This window comes from Somniosus microcephalus, chromosome 9 (assembly GCF_052327205.1).
Source record: "Somniosus microcephalus isolate GS21.2 chromosome 9, FLI_Smic_1.0, whole genome shotgun sequence".
Classification (NCBI taxonomy): Eukaryota; Metazoa; Chordata; class Chondrichthyes; order Squaliformes; family Somniosidae; genus Somniosus; species Somniosus microcephalus.
The window spans coordinates 64,933,335-64,950,103 of NC_140995.1; the positions used below are offsets into that span (position 1 = coordinate 64,933,335).

The following is a 16,769-nucleotide window of genomic DNA, read 5'->3' on the forward strand; positions in this document are numbered from 1 at the left end:
TTTCCCCACTACTGATGTCAAGCTTATAATTCCCCGCCTTTTCTCTACCACCTTTTTTGAATAGTGGGGTAACATTAGCTACCCGCCAATCCATGGGTACCGTTCCAGAGTCTATCGAGTTCTGGAAGATGACCAGCAATGCATCTACTATTTCTAGGGCCACTTCCTTAAGTACCCTGGGATGTAGATTATCAGGCCCTGGGGATTTATCGGCCTTCAGTCCCATCAATTTTCCTAACACCATTTCCCTACAAATACTGATTTCTTTCAGTTCCACCCTTTCATCAGACCCTATGTTCCCCGACATCTCTGGGAGGTTATTTGTGTCCTCCTTTGTGAAGACAGAACCAAAATATGTATTTAGTTGGTCTGCCATTTCTTTGTTCCCCATTATAAATTCCCCCGATTCTGACTGCAAGGGACCTACGCTTGACTTCAGCAATCTTTTTCTCTTCACATATCTATAAAAGCTTTTACAGTCAGTTTTTATGTTCTCTGCAAGCTTACTCTCATATTCTATTTTCCCTTTCTTAATTAATCCCTTTGTCCTCCTTTGTTGAATCCTAAACTGCTCCCAATCCTCAGGGTTATTGCTTTTTCTAGTCAATTTATATGCCCTCGGACCTTATGCTATCCCTAATTTCCCTTGTTAGCCACGGTTGGGTCTCCTTTTTTGTTTTATTTTTATGCCAAACTGGGATGAACAAATTCTGTAGTTCATCCATTCGGTCTTTGAATGTTTGCCATTGCCTATCCACCGTCAACCCTTTGAGTGCCATTCCCCAATCAATCCTACCCAACTCGCTCCTCAGACCATCATAGTTTCCTTTATTTAAATTGAGGACCCTAGTCTCCGAGTCTACTACTTCATTCTCCATCTTAATGAAGAATTCGGTCATATTATGATCGCTCCGACCCAAGGGGCCTCTTACAACAAGATTGCTAATTAATCCTTTCTCGTTACATAATACCCAATCTAAGATGGCCTGATCTCTGGTTGGTTCCTCGACATATTGGTCCAGGAAACCATCCCGTAAACACTCCAGGAATTCCTCCTCCACAGTATTGTTACTCATTTGGTTGGCCCAATCTATATGTAGATTGAAGTCACCCATGATGACTGCTGTGCCCTTATTGCACGCCTCTTTAATTTCTCTTTGAATGCCATCCCCAACCTCCACCTTACTGTTGAGGTCTCTAAACCACTCCCACTAATGTTTTTTTCCCCTTAGTATTTCTCAATTCTACCCATACCGATTCCACCTCATCAGAGCTAATATCCTTCATTACAATTGTGTTAATCCCTTCTTTAACCAGTAATGCTACCCCACCTCCCTTTCCTTTTTGCCTATCTTTCCTGAACATCGAATGCCCCTGGATGTTGAGTTCCCAGTCCTGGCCTTCCTTGAGCCACGTTTCCGTAATCCCAACCAAATTGTATTTGTTTACTTCTATTTGCGCAGCCAATTCATCCACCTTATTACAAATGCTCCTTGCATTAAGACACAAAGCCTTCAGGCTTGTTTTTTTAACGCTCTTAGACCTATTAGAATTATTATTTACTGTGGCCATGTTTGATTTAAACCGTTGATTTCTCTGACTGCCACTTTTGTTTTTCTCCTTCCTATCTTTTGCTTTTATCCTTGTTTCCCTTTCCTCTGTCTCCCTGCTCAGGTTCCCAACCCCCTGCCATTTTAGTTTAAACCCTCCCCCACAGCACTAGCAAACACTCCCCCTAGGACATTGGTTCCAGCCCTGCCCAGGTGCAGACCATCCGGTTTGAACTGGTCCTACCTCCCCCAGAACCGGTTCCAATGTCCCAGGAACTTGAATCCCTCCCCCTGGCACCATTCCTCTAGCCACGTATTCATCTGAAGTATCCTTCTATTTCTACTCTGACTAGCACGTGGCACTGGTAGCAATCCTGAGATTACTACCTTTTGAGGTCCTGTTTTTTAATTTATCTCCTAACTCCCTATACTCCGCTTTTAGGACCTCATCCCGCTTTTTACCTATATCGTTGGTGCCTATATGCACCACGACAACTGGCTCTTCACCCTCCCCTTCCAAGATGTTCTGGAGTCGCTCGGAGACATCCTTAACCCTTGCACCAGGGAGGCAACACACCATCCTGGAGTCTCGTTTGCGGCTGCAGAAACGCCTATCTATTCCCCTTACAATTGAATCCCCTATTACTATAGCTCTACCCCTCTTTTTCCTCCCATTCTGTGCAGCAGAGCCACCCCTGGTGCCAGGAAGTTGGCTGCTGCTGCCTTCCTCTGATAAGCCATCCCCCCCCCCCCCCCAACAGTACTCAAAGTGGTGTATCTGTTGGAGAGGGGGGTGGCCACAGGGGACAGAAACGTTATTGCAAAGCCACACTCAACCTCGTCCTGCTGTGCCACTCATCACATCCCCATCACTCTGCCTTCCCTACCCTACTCTTGCACATTCTTACTCACACCAACTTACCTTGCACCTCCACCAATCCCTCTCTCTACATTATCACATCCCCATCTCACTAGACACTCCACACACTCGCCCTCATCCTTGTCCAATCATGCCAACTAACAACACACAAGGGTAGGCACTTGGGTGTTATCACCAATGTTCATGTAAAGTTTCTGTTGTTGTGTTGCCAAACATTGAAATCTTTATTTTCCACACTTTGCCTTCTTGGACAGATTTGTGTGCACCTTTGGAAGTGGCTTAGTGAGTTGCAGTGAATGGTGAGACATAACGTTACCCCCCACAATGGTGATGAGTGTGAAAAGAATGGCTTGGGCATTGCAGGGATGCTTTATGGTGCTGGTGTGGGGTGGTGCCAACCTGGCGCATCATGCGGCAGCCAGGGTGTACAGCATCAAGTGAAGTAAATCTGGTCATGAGGCCATCCTTGGCCTCCCGGGCAGCAATGTGGTCGGGTGGTGATGCCCTGTGTCCTGTGCAGCATTAGGTGATTGCGGAGCAGGTTGGTGATGCTGGTGTGCCTGGTGATGTTGGTGTTGGGGCTGAGTGTGGTGGGATTCTGAGGACCAAGGTGAGATTTTTTTCAAGGGTACCAATGCTGCTGGAATAGATGGCAGCTGAAGTTGAGATGACAGAAGCGATCTCTCACTGGTGAGAGAGGTTGCTCCAAGGAGGTGACAGTGGATAGAGAGTTTGCTCCAAACACTTCCAACCTGCATAAAGCTGAAAAGTGTATTCCAAATCCTGAAGGCTCCAGCTTCTAACAATGGAAAGTGAACAGCTGCGAAATGGTAGCTTTTATACCACTTTTGCAGCTGTCACCTATTCAGACCTGATGTGATCCCCGAGCGCCATGAAACTTGTAAAAAAGCTGGAAAATGGTAAGTACATGGTAAAATGCTGTTTAAGTACCTTTTAACAAGCTCTTAACTGTCAATTGGATCCCCCGCTGCTTGGTGTCGGGTCTGTAAAGCGCAGACAGATCTGGCACTTGGGAGACTGACATGGAAGTGGGTTGACAGCAGGATCCCGACCCACGGTTAATCTTTTCTATTTTGACAGTGGACCCGCCTCCGAACCCACCCTCTGAGCGCTGGCAAAATTCCGGCCTAACCGTTCCCTCAGAGCACCATCCTGTGATCGAGAGATCAATTGATGTTCAAAATTTCTATGATTAAATCTTCCCCCATCCCCTTCAACCGAAGGAGTTTTGATACAAACTGCTGAAAATCACTTCGTTTCTAGAGGCGTCAAATTGTCTGCTGGACATATGAGCTAAGTTTTGATTGCCACTTATAACTGGGTGTCAATTGTTTGTACTGGTCACATTAACCTCTTTCACAGCCTCAGACAAGTCTATAATAATCAAGCATTTAAAAATCTTGCATGTGATCACAACAACTCTACACAGTTTAGATAGGATCATTTCGGTATATTTCTAAAGGCTAAAGGGATCAAGGGATATGGAGAGAAGGCAGCAACAGGGTACTGAATTTAGATGATCAGCCATGATCTCATTGAATGACGGAGCAGGCTCGAGGGGCCGAATGGCCTACTCCCGCTCCTATCTTCTATGTTTCTATTTGCTGTAGTTAGGGAAGGAGGCAATTTTGTTTTGAAAGCAAGGGCTAGGGTTGGAGTGGGAAAGCTGAGCAAGGCCAGGATGGGATGCAAAAAAAATCAAAAATTGATGGGTTTGTGGTTGGGACTGATTGATTTATTGAAGTGGACGGGCTGGGGATGCTGGCTAGTGAGGCGAAAAGGTAGGCTGAAATCTGAGAATGTGGCTTGGAGTCAGATAGAAAATACACAAATATTAAAATTATTTGAAGCAGAAATGGAGAAATTGTCAGGGAATTTCCAAAACCAAACAAACGTCAGGTTTAGAGGGGTGGCTAGCAATGTTCCCTTTAATTTTTTGGGGGGGGTGTGGCCCCTCTAAGGGGCCCAACGAAAAACCGGTGAACTGGCTGCACGGGAGGTCCAGAGCGATGGCTTAAAGGAAACATTGGTGGCTGGTGCAAGCTCTAGCTGGGTAACAGGAAGGGGCTACAGTGTCACGTACTGGCAGCAGACTGATGAGTGTCGAATAAAAACATTACTTCAAGATTGTGACGATGGAAATGAGGTTTTTGGGCAAAAAGTGTGCGCTATATGTAAGGTTATATAGCTTTTGATATTGATTTAGATAGATCGTGGTAATTTTATTTGCAATGATCTTTTGACATAGATGTAAAAATGAGTTCACAGCAATGCTGGTCATTGCTTTGCACCAGTGAATAATAGTCAGAGATACAGGGAAGCTCTAAAATGACACACACTTTTTTTATTAGCTGTTTTCCTAACTAGATTACTAACTATTTAGTAACATCCATGTCTGAGTGTCCAGATTCTGTTTTTCCCATTTTGATTTAGCAAATGTGAAACTCATTCCATAAAACTGAAATCAGATTAGCATCTAAAATGTTTTTATTATGGTTGCCAGAAAGCTAACGGTAAGGATTATATAACCATAAATAAATGTAACCTTCTTTGTGTTCTAATCCTCTGCCAACTGAGTCTGCAGTAATTATTCAGTGGAGCAGTCCAAGGGTTATTGCAAATCATGAACTAAGGTTGCATTTACAAAGCAGTTTAGTGACGCTGCAAAATTATTTCCACTTCATGCCAATATTAAACTTGCAGTTTAAATCTAGAATCAGGGTCAGACTGAGTAAAGCGCAGTGATAGTGTTTGGAGGTGGTAGTCTCGCACTGCTTCAGTTTGACACTGCATAGAGTGTAAATCTAGTGTCACAACTGATTCACAAAGTACTTGGGGTGTCCATTGGACCCCTGGACATAATTTAAAACATACCTGATCACAATGTCAATGCTCAGATTATGGATTCTCCCCTTCACACACTCAACATTTAAATTTCTAGCTGTTGCGGGAGTGAGCTCCATGCACATGTGTATCTCGGCAGTGCCCTCTCTTGGGAAGGACATGTAGAGTTCCAGCCAGGCAGGGGCTAACCAGTGGAAACATGCTCCTGTCTGGCTGGGGTCCTGAATATACCCTAACAAACATTTATTACACTTTTTTCCCTCTAATTTTCTTGCCTTACTCCTCTGCTGATCCTCTCCTTACCTGATGTCCACATGGTTACCTCTTCACTGCAGCTTCATGGCATAATCTGACCCGATCACTTACAGGGCCTGATCATGATCAGCAGCATTGCTCACCAAGATTGATAAATTGCTAGCATCAGGCATGCTTAAAAGTGTTCAACCCAAGCAGGAGAGATCAGTTTTCTACTCCAGATATTTTGTAGCCATTGAACTCCATCTGCCATAGTCTTGTCCACTTTCCCTAATCTGCCCTTTGTAACTTCCTTCTCCCATCTACGCAATTTACCGAGCCTCCTATATGATGCCTTTAATGTAGGAAAATGTACTGTCCTTCACAGAGATGTAATCAGAAATAATTGGATGGCGAGCGAAAGGAGGAAATATTAGGCAGGCTAACCAAAGGCTTGGTCAAAGAGGTGGCTTTTTAGGAGGATCTTAAAGGAGGAGAGGGAGGTGGAGAGGTTTAGGCAGGGAATACCAGAGCATGGAGCCTAAGTGGGTGAAGGTAAGAATTGAAAGAGTACTAAGGAAGTGCCGCATTGTCAGAGATGCTGTCATTCAGCGAGATGTTAAACCGTGGCACTGGCAGCATCTTTTCTTCCGGTGGACATTAAAAATTCCATTGCTCTATTTGAAGAAAAGCATGGTAGTTCTCCCAGTCACTACCCATACCCTGGTCAACATTCATCCCTCAATCAACATTAACAAAAATATATTTTTTAAATTCGTTCCTGGGATGTGGGTGTCGCTGGCAAGGCCAGCATTTATTGGCCATTCTTAATTGCACTTGAGAACGTGGTGGTGAGTTGCTGCCTTGAACCGCTGCAGTCTTTATGGTGTCCTGGGCCTGAGATGATTGACCTCCCAACAACCACAACCATCTTCCTTTGTGCTAGGTATGACTCCGGCCAGTGGAGAGTTCTCCCCCTGATTCCCATTGACTTCAATTTTACTAGGACTCCATGATGCCACACTGGATCAGATGCTACCTTGATGTCAAGGGCAGTCACTCTCGCCTCACCTCTGGAATTCAGCTCTTTGTCCATGTTTGGACCAAGGCTGTAATGAGGTCTGGAGCCGAGTGGTTCTGGCAGAACCCGAACTGGGCATCGGTGAGCAGATTATTGCAGGTTAAGTAAGTGCCGCTTGATAGCACTGTCGATGACACCTTTCATCACTTTGCTGATGATTGAGAGTAGACTGATGGGGCAGTAATTGCCGGATTGGATTTGTCCTGCTTTTTGTGGACAGGACATACCTAGGCAGTTTTCCACATTGTCGGGTAGATGCCAGTGTTGTAGCTGTACCGGAACAGCTTGGTTAGAGGCGTAGCTAGTTCTGGAGCACAAGTCTTTAGCACGACGGGGCCCATAGCCTTTGCTGTATCCAGTGTGCTCAGCCATTTCTTGATATTATGTGGTGTGAATCGAATTGGCTGAAGACTGTCTTCTGTGATGGAGGGGACCTCAGGAGGAGGCCGAGATGGATCATCCACTCGGCACTTCTGGCTGAAGATGGTTGTTGCAAACACTTCAGCCTTGTCTTTTTCACTTGCGTGCAGGGCTCTGCCATCATTGAGGATGGGGATATTCATGGAGCCTCCTCCTCCCGTTAGTTGTTTAATTGTACTACCACTCACGACTGGATGCGGCAGGACTGCAGAGCTTTGATCTGGTCCGTTGGTTGTGGGATCACTTAGCTCTGTCTATAGCATGCTGCTTCCGCTTTTTAGCATGCATATAGTCCTGTGTTGCAGCTTCACCAGGGTGGCACCTCATTGCTGTCCATGGGAGCTTGCTGTGCATTAAATTACTGTCCTGCTTGCCTGCATAACAACAGTCACATTGTACATTAAGTTCTTTTTGACATTTCTGAAAGATGTAATTAGATGTGATATAACTGCAAGCATTTCTTTTTAATGGAGAAGACCTTACAAGTTAGGTAACGGCCCTGAAATTAGATCGGGGGCTTGCCGCGCATGCAAGCCCCGATCTGCACTCGCCCTGCGCGCTGACATCTGAAGCCTGGGCCTGCTTGCATTTCCTTTCACAGGCCCGGTTCAGCTGTCGGCGCGCTGTGCTAACCTGATCCAGCGGCGTAGTTAGTGCGATGTGCCGGCTGGGATCAGGTGAGCACAGTGCTCACCTATCAGGGGAGGGGAAACTCATTCATGAGTTTGACAGTAAGAGCTGTCAAACTCATGAAAACTACGGGGGCCCAAAACACTATTTAAACTTTAAATAAAAATTTAAAAAACATCCCAATCATTAAATTAAGTATAAATAAGTTTAAAAAAATAATTTAAACAATTTTTTTTTTTTTGAAAAAAATAAATTTTTAATAAAAAGGGTCTAAAACTAAACTTACCTTATTGTAGATTCTTTAAAATAATAAACCTGTGGGGAAAAAACATTTCTAAATTGCACTAAAACACCACTTACCTGTAAAAATAAATACTTACGTGTGCTTTTTACAAGCGTAAAGACCGGAGGCCTTTACACATGCGCAAATCCCCCAAAACAGAGGAAATCCAAGACGCACGCGCTAGCCTCTTCACCTCTTGGGTTAGAGGAGAGGAAATGCCGGTTTTCAGCGCATGCGCTGTGCATGCTGAAAACCGGCATTTCCTCCGGCCAGACGCGTGAGTACCCCTTCCGTACTCACGCGTTTGGGGAGGAATTACTGCCCCATCGAATCATTCGCAGCAAAAAAGATCAAATTAAAATTTTATGGAAAATGACAGATAATAGGCCAGTGGTTACAGGAAAACCATGTTTCATTTAAAAATATATATTGAACGTTGTTATTTAGTGCTACACAATTTTATCATGAGCGCAGTAAATTAATTATACAAAACACTGCTTAGTTTCTATGAAGAAGGGAAAAAGTGAAAACCAATAAAACTTATCCTCAAAACAAAAGTTTGTTGCTGTCCATAGTACAAGAAGGAACCTGTCACAGCTCAGCAACTTTTTATTATTTCTTTTGTGCAGAAGCACTCAGCAATGATTTGTAGAGCCCGATTGCTATTATGCAACAATTATAGTCATGGTTGCTTGCAAGCTGCATATCAGTAAATTCAGGGCTTGTACTATTTAACAAATGTGCAACACGTTGTATAGTTCCTAACTCCTTGTTTCCTTGGCAGCAAGTTCTGTAAGGTAAGATTGTTTTGTGCTATTGCTTTTTCTTGATATCTAAACACTATTTTGGAGCATTTTGTACAATAGCTTTTCATATTTTTTTTTGTTTTAGATTATAATCTATCTGCACTAGAAGACCTTTTGTTTACCAAAGAGACCAAGTATTCTGCATCCAAATCTCCTCAGGAAAAACCAGCTCGCACCCCAGATGGAAGCTCCATTTTATATGCTCAGGTACCATCACGATGCAGCACCAGCAACTGGAAGACCAGGCGACAGCGTAGAAACATTCACCGCTACTCTTTGAGGGACACCAGGAAAACCCCGCTTTCCACGTCCGATTCCGAAGCCAATTCGGACGATAAGAGTTCAGTCATGATCAGACAAAGACGACAGCAGACTTTGCAGCCTTTTGTAACATGCCAACCAAGAGAAGACTATAGCTCCTCTAGGGCTGGTCTGCTCCCATCCTTAAGAGTTGGAGAAGTTGCACAAGATAGCTCAAGTTTAGAATGTACTGCCATTCCACTGCAAGTAGAAGATATGGAGTCATCCATTTTAAGTAAGATGGAAAATACTCCATTTGATCTCTGTCATGTTTTGTTGTCTCTGTTAGAAAAAGTTTGCAAGTTTGACATGGCCTTAAATCACAATCCAGCATTAGCAGCGAGTGTAGTTCCCACATTAACAGAGTTTTTGGCAGGGTTTGGAGACTGCTGCAATGGTAATGTATCTGAAACTGAGGAAGTTGCTGCAGGATGGACGGCAGAACCAGCAGCCCTGGTTCAAAGAATGCTTTTACGAACTGTGTTGCACCTGATGTCAGTTGACATAAATTGCAGAAGTAACATGCCAGATACATTAAGGAGAAATATTGCAGACTTGTTGAGGGCAACATTGAAGATTAAGAATTGCATTGAAAAGCGCCCAGATCCCTTTGTCCCACGGCCAAAGAAGACTCTGCAAGAGCTCAGCGAAGACTTTTCTTTCTCAAAGTCTCGTCACGAAGTACTACTGGTGCCAGAGTTACTTGAAGTGGTTTTGCAAATCCTAATCTGTACCCTACAAACAGCATCCTCCAATCCCTTCTTCTTCAGTCAGGCCATGGACCTCGTCCACGAGTTTACACAGCATCACGGCTTTGAGCTGTTTGAAAGTACAGTGCTTCAGATGGAAAGGTTGGTCACAAAAGATGAACCTAAGTCTATGGAGGCAGCAGAGCATATCAAATCCCTGATTGGTAGTATCATGAAAATAATCAGCACGGTCAAGAAAGTGAAATCAGAACAACTCCATCAGTCTGTTTGTACCCGCAAGCGGCACAGGCGATGTGAGTATTCTCAGTTCATGCACCACCACAGAGACTTGTCTGGCCTCCCAGTCACAGCATTCAAAAATCAGCAGTCCAAAAATCCTTTTGAGGAGACGTTAGATGGTGAAGTTTGCTATCCTGACCGCTGTTGCTGTATTGCAGTGTGTGCCCACCAGTGTCTGCGCTTGCTGCAGGAAGTTTGCTTAAGCAGCACTTGTGTGCAAATTTTATCGGGCATACATACTGTGGGAATTTGCTGTTGTATGGACCCAAGATCTGTCATTGCCCCCATGCTTTATGCCCTAAAATCGCAAACTTTAAAAAACTGTCAGCAGCACATTTTGAGTATTCTGAGTAAATTTATCCTTGAGCAGCTTGGTGGTGGGGAGGTTTCAGAGAAAATGAAACAAGCGAGTTGTAATATCTGCACTGTTGATAGTAGCCAGGTACCTGATATTGCAGAGATTCTACATGGAGGTCTCTCAGACATTGGTTCCTCGTCCAGTCTTGCCAACCCCATTTACAAATCAGATGGTATTCTGCCAACTGGAGGATCCAGGAACAACATGTGGATGTGGAAGGGTTTGGAAGCCTATCAAGACCTTCTCTTCATCGATGATGCCCAGCTGAGTTTGCAAGTTGCTGGCCATATATGCCACCTAATCCAAAAAGGCAATGCTGTGGTTAAATGGCAGCTTTACATTCATATCTTTAATACTGTGCTTCAAAGGGGAGTGGAGCTGTCTCATCATGCGCAGCAGCTAGGAGTAAACACAGCCTGTACCCAAGTGTGTAGCTACCACAACAAATGTTTGTCTCAGGATGTCCTTCAGCTTCACCTGCACACATTGCCATCACTCTTTAAATCCAGGTGAGTAAAGCACTGTACCTCTTGTAGTTTACCATTCTATTTAATAGTGACGTACAGTACCACAGTTTCATTTTAATAAGCAATTAGACTGTAACAAAACCACTGATGTAATACATTGATACACCTTAGCTCAAAGGTAGCACTCTCGCTTCTGAAGCAGAAGGTTATGCCTTCAAGTCCCCACTACAAGCACAAAATCTAGGCTGAGACTCTAGTGCAGTACCGAGGAAGTGCTGCTCTGTCGGAGGTGCCGCCTTTTGGATCAGACATTAAACCAAGGCACCATTTTTCCCCTCGGGTGGATGTAAAAGATCTCATGGCACTATTCAAAGAAGAGCAGGGGAGTCCTGGCCAATATTTATCCCTCAACCAACACTTAAAACAGATGATGTGGTCATTTATCTCATTGCTGTTTGTGGGAGCTTGCTGTGCGTAATTTGGCTGCCGTGTTTCCTACATTGCAACAGTGATGCTTCAAAAAGTACTTCATTGGCTGTAAAGAGCTTTGTGACGTCCTGCAGTCGTGAAAGGAGCTATATAAATGCAAGTTTTTTCTTTCTTTACACTGCTACTCTGCGTCACTGATGTATGAGGTCTTGCATCCATATACTGAATTCTTGAACCCAGTGTAGTTGCAGAGATGACTTAGTCCACAACATTCTCACTCACCTACCAGCAGTTTGAGAATAAGGTTAGAAAAAGGTTAATTTCCAGAACGGAGGGCGAGCACACCTTACAAAATGAGATGGGTAAAGGAAGAAAGAAAAGTAATTTAATTTAAGAATAGAACTGAATATGTAGTGGCCGAGCATGCTGTTACATAGAATTATCTAGAATATACAGCCATTTGGCCCAACTGGTCTGTGCTGGTGTTTATACTCCACATGAGTCACCTCCCATTCCACCTACCCCATCTCAGCCTTTCAGCATATCTTTCTATGCCCTTTTCTCTCATGTAATCATCCAGTTTCCTTTTGAAAGTATCTAAGCTATTTGCCATAATTCTATATTTATTTACACATTCTAACCACTCTCTGAGTAAAGAAATGTCTCTACTTCCCTATTGGATTTATTAGTATTGGATTTATTAGTATTACCTCTGAGAGCTAGGTTTAAATCTACCCCATACTGATGGAATGAAAGTCCCTTCTGTCTGTTGGCCAAATGGCCAGTGTGGAATGAGCTAACAGCACTAAACTGGCAGTCTCACAAAGGAAACCACAGGCTGGTTGATATGAGAAATGAAATGCTACTTGTGCAGTAGGGAGTTGTCTCCTGGGGCTAAGACAGTGCATGTTGTTAAAGAAGAGTTGAGAGAGCTTTAAGTCTAGATTTTCCTCACCTGTACTGCCTGATAGCCACCAGATGCAGAAACTCTGAGGAAGTCCTGCCCACTAGAACTATACAGGGTTTGCATCCTGATGAAGCTTCCCATGGCAATGAAAGTGCCACCTCAAATGCTTAGGTGCTTCATTTTAATGTGCATTTGAAGTGGAGGTTGGCAGTGCACACCATTTCCTGCACTTTTGACAGAAAGGATGCTTGATGTAAAGAAGTCCCATTTGAATAGATGTCCAAGATTGCTACGCAGTGGTAAGTATGATACTAGGGTTGAGGATAGACTAGAGAAACTGGGATTGATCTCCTTGGAGCTGAAAAGGTTAAGAGGAGATTTAAGAGATTTTCAACATTGAGGAGTAAATAAGGAGAAGCTATTTCACTGGCAGGAGGCTCAATAGCCAGAGGGCACAGATTTAAGGTAATTGGCAAAAGAACCAGAGGGGAGATGAGGAGAATGCTTTTTACACAGTGAGTAAACATTTGCAGGGCTATGGGGAAATAGCAGTGGAGTGGGACTAATTGGATAGCTCTTTCAAAGAGCCGGCACAGGCATGATGCCCTCCTTCTGTGCTGCATGATTCTACAATTCTATCCTGGAGGTCAAGGTATGTACACAGTAAATTTAAAATAAATACAGTATGATAGCCATTGACCCTCTTGTTTATTGTCCTGTTGGTATTTAGGTTCTGTGACTCATGGTAACAATTGATGTAAATAATTTATATATTTTCCCCACAGCTTCAGTCCTGGCACTAATGGATTTTTCAGTGGGAATCCCATATCTGATATGTTTACAAAAAGGAAATGTCTTACAAAGGGATTCCAGGCAGGCTAGGCTGCACTAGAGATGCTCTGTGCCCACTCGCTGGTACCCACATACCCGCATCTGCAGGCAGAGGTGAAAATATCTTGCAGGTGGTGGTTTCTCTTCCTGAAGGACACTGAACCAGCAGACCCCCTGATGGGCACCATTACGATATGTAAAAATCTTATTAGAGTCTGGGTCAGCAGTGCTGTGCCATCTACGGCAAGATCACCTGCAGGTACGATGTGGCATAGGACAGGTACATGCAGTAACAGTAGTACTCAGCTGTGGTCTGAAACTTAGCTGCAGCTGCTTGCTACATTGCTGACCTATAGGAATGGGGCAGTGCAGTGGCACAGAAGGCAGCCCTCCTCATAGCCACCTCATGCATCACCAGCTCCACATCAGTTGCCATCAAACAGAGCTACTCCTTCACATGCTTGCAAATTTATACCAACATTTTGAGGGTTTTCGTTCACTTAATTTTTGCTCGTCTTTTTTGAGTCTCATACCCTGTTAGTCTTTGCAGTAGTTTCTAATGGATTGTGATGCATTCTGAGGCTCTCCAGTGGCTTTCAAAATATTTATCTCCATATTGTGACACTCCTTTAATTGTTTTGTTTCTTTAAATTTGACTTGCATGCTGTTTTCCTTTTCCACCTATAGCCACTCTGGGAATAATAACACTGAGAGGAAAATATAGGCTTCAGTCTTTATAGATCCAGTATTCTGTTTGGTCTGAGAGTATGTGATACTGAAACTAGGTGCAAAAATTCATTACTGATAATATTGATTACAGTGTGTAATAATTGGCAATACTTAATTGTGGTATCGGCCATTTGAGGGTGGAGAATAATGTACAAGATTAGTTTTTAAATCAGTTTTATCTACTATAATTTAAAATTATTGTGTAAAGAGATTGCAAATGCTGGAAATCTGAATTAACAACAGAAAATACTAGCAGGTCAGTCAGTATTTGGAAAGAGAAAAGACAGGTAACGTTTCACGTGTAGACACTGTTACATTTTTAGATTTTTGCCTTGTGATTGGCACCAAAGACCATTTCTGTAAGTAAACTCTCGCTCTCTATAAACTGGATTGTGCATTTACACGCCACATATCTGGGTGATTGGAGTGAGCCCAGGGATCGAACAGAAACTCTTGTCACTGTATTTTGGTTTGTCGGATAGATTTTGTACCCATTTTGTAAAGTGCTAGAATATACACGCTCATCTTGGGCTTCAAACTGCCACACAGATTTTCTATATATATATATATATATATATATATATAAATAAAAGGATAGTGGTGTCTGTCTGTCTGTCTGGGCATCACTCAAAAGTTACAGAGCGTACCTACACATCAAAAGAAAGGTTATGATTAGGAGGGTGTCCTAGGCGTATTTACTTTTTGGTCAGACAAAAATTGTTCGGACAGCAGACAAAAAACGATCAAAATTCCGCTCATTAGCGGTTGGCCAATCATACGGGGGAAATCCGCTCATTAGCATTGAGTGACGTGAAGGTTGACCAATCCTACAGGGGGAGAGCGCTGCGTCACGGGGGGCGTTTCATGGCGTGTGTGGGCGGGGCCTCATCTTTCAAACTGCCGTTAATTCGGCCATCTTTACCTCCGCTTTTAGTTTTATTCACATTTTAACAGCTGCCACCTTCCTGTTCTATATGGCTTAATGCCAGATCATGTAGTGCAGTTGTCTTCTTAGCTATGGGGTGCTTAAAAACCTGAACTTTAATACAGGGAACTAAGGAAAAGAACAAATTAATTCAGTTTTTAATAGTATTTAGGAACAGTTAGAAATGAAGTGATCCATTTCAAGTATGAAGGAACTCGGCTGTCTTCCAGGGAAGGTCTCCCCACCTTGTGGAGCTGGAGGTCCCAGCCGGGGACTCGGGCTTTCCCCCCCCTCGGCCCGGTCCTCGGCTCCGTTTGCGGCCGGGGACTCGGGCTTTCCCCCCCTCGGCCCGGTCCCGGGGCTCGGCTCCGTTTGCGGCCGGGGACTCGGGCTTTCCCCCCCTCGGCCCGGTCCTCGGCTCCGTTTGCGGCCGGGGACTCGGGCTTTCCCCCCCCCTCGGCCCGGTCCCGGGGCTCGGCTCCGTTTGCAGCCGCGGGCCGGGGACTCGGCCTTTCCCCGCCTCGGCCCGGTCCTGGGGCTCGGCTCCGTTTACGGCCGCGGGCCGGGGACTCACCCTTTCCCCCCCTCAGCCTGGTCCCGGGGCTCGGCTCAGTGTCCGGGCCTGAGGCGCTCGGGAGGGAGAGGGGAGCGAGGGACAGAGAGGAAAGCAGGGAGGGAGGGAGGGAGAGAGGGAGGGAGAGGGGAGAGACTGGGGCAGGGAGAGGGGGAGGGGCAGGGAGAGGGGGGAGGGGGAGGGAGAGAGAGAGAGGGGGGAGAGAGAGAGAGAGGGGGAGGGAGGGAAAGTGAGGGGGAGGGAGAGCTCGCCTTCCTTCCTTTGCAGGGGTCCATCGGGCCAGGCCTGAGGCGCTCCTTCCCCCCTTCTCTCTCCAGGCTAATTCCGAACTAAATCCAGCAGTCTCTCTCTCTCTCTTCCACCCCGTCTCGCTCTTCTCCCCCCAGTCTCTCTCTCTCTCCTCTCTCTCTCTCTCTCCTCTCTCTCTCTCTCTCTCTCTCTCTCTCTCTCTCTCTCTTTTCTTCCCCCCCAGCCCCTCTCTCTCTCTTTCTCCTTCCCCCCCCCCCCCCAGTCTCTCTCTCTCTCTCTCTCTCACTTCCCCCCCCAGTCTCTCTCTCTCTCCCTCTCTCTCTCCCTCTCTCTCTCTCTCTCCCCCAGTCTCTCTCTCTCACCCCCCTCGCGCCCCCCCCCTTCCCGGTCGCTCTCTCTGCCCCCCGCCCCCTTGGTCGCTCTCTCTCTTCTCCCGCTCCCCCCCCCCCCCCCCCCCCCGGTCGCTCGCTCACTCTCTTCCCCCCCGGTCGCTCGCTCACTCTCTTCCCCCCGGTCGCTCGCTCACTCTCTTCCCCCCCCGGTCGCTCGCTCACTCTCTTCCCCCCCGGTCGCTCGCTCACATCTCTTCCCCCCCGGGTCGCTCGCTCACTCTCTTCCCCCCCGGTCGCTCGCTCACTCTCTTCCCCCCCCGGTCGCTCGCTCACTCTCTTCCCCCCCCCCTCGGTCGCTCGCTCACTCTCTTCCCCCCCCCCGGTCGCTCGCTCACTCTCTTCCCCCCCCCCGGTCGCTCGCTCACTCTCTTCCCCCCCCGGTCGCTCGCTCACTCTCTTCCCCCCCGGTCGCTCGCATCACTCTCTTCCCCCCCGGTCGCTCGCTCACTCTCTTCCCCCCCGGTCGCTCGCTCACTCTCTTCCCCCCCGGTCGCTCGCTCACTCTCTTCCCCCCCGGTCGCTCGCTCACTCTCTTCCCCCCCGGTCGCTCGCTCACTCTCTTCCCCCCCGGTCGCTCGCTCACTCTCTTCCCCCCCGGTCGCTCGCTCACTCTCTTCCCCCCGGTCGCTCGCTCACTCTCTTCCCCCCCGGTCGCTCGCTCACTCTCTTCCCCCCGGTCGCTCGCTCACTCTCTTCCCCCCCGGTCGCTCGCTCACTCTCTTTCCCCCCCGGTCGCTCGCTCACTCTCTTCCCCCCCGGTTCGCTCGCTCACTCTCTTCCCCCCCGGTCGCTCGCTCACTCTCTTCCCCCCCGGTCGCTCGCTCACTCTCTTCCCCCCCGGTCGCTCGCTCACTCTCTTCCCCCCGTCGC

The 16,769-nt window shown here is 46.4% G+C and overlaps 1 protein-coding gene across 6 annotated transcripts in view; it reads left to right on the plus strand.

Moving 5' to 3' along the window:
- Positions 1–16,769, plus strand: part of lyst (lysosomal trafficking regulator) — a 429,684-nt gene that overhangs the window by 173,307 nt on the left and 239,608 nt on the right. For all 6 annotated transcript variants that reach the window (XM_085996691.1, XM_085996696.1, XM_085996697.1 and 3 more), the window contains one exon: positions 8,835–10,905. In XM_085996691.1, coding sequence (XP_085852817.1) covers positions 8,835–10,905 — 2,071 coding nt within the window. The remainder of the gene's footprint in view (positions 1–8,834; positions 10,906–16,769) is intronic.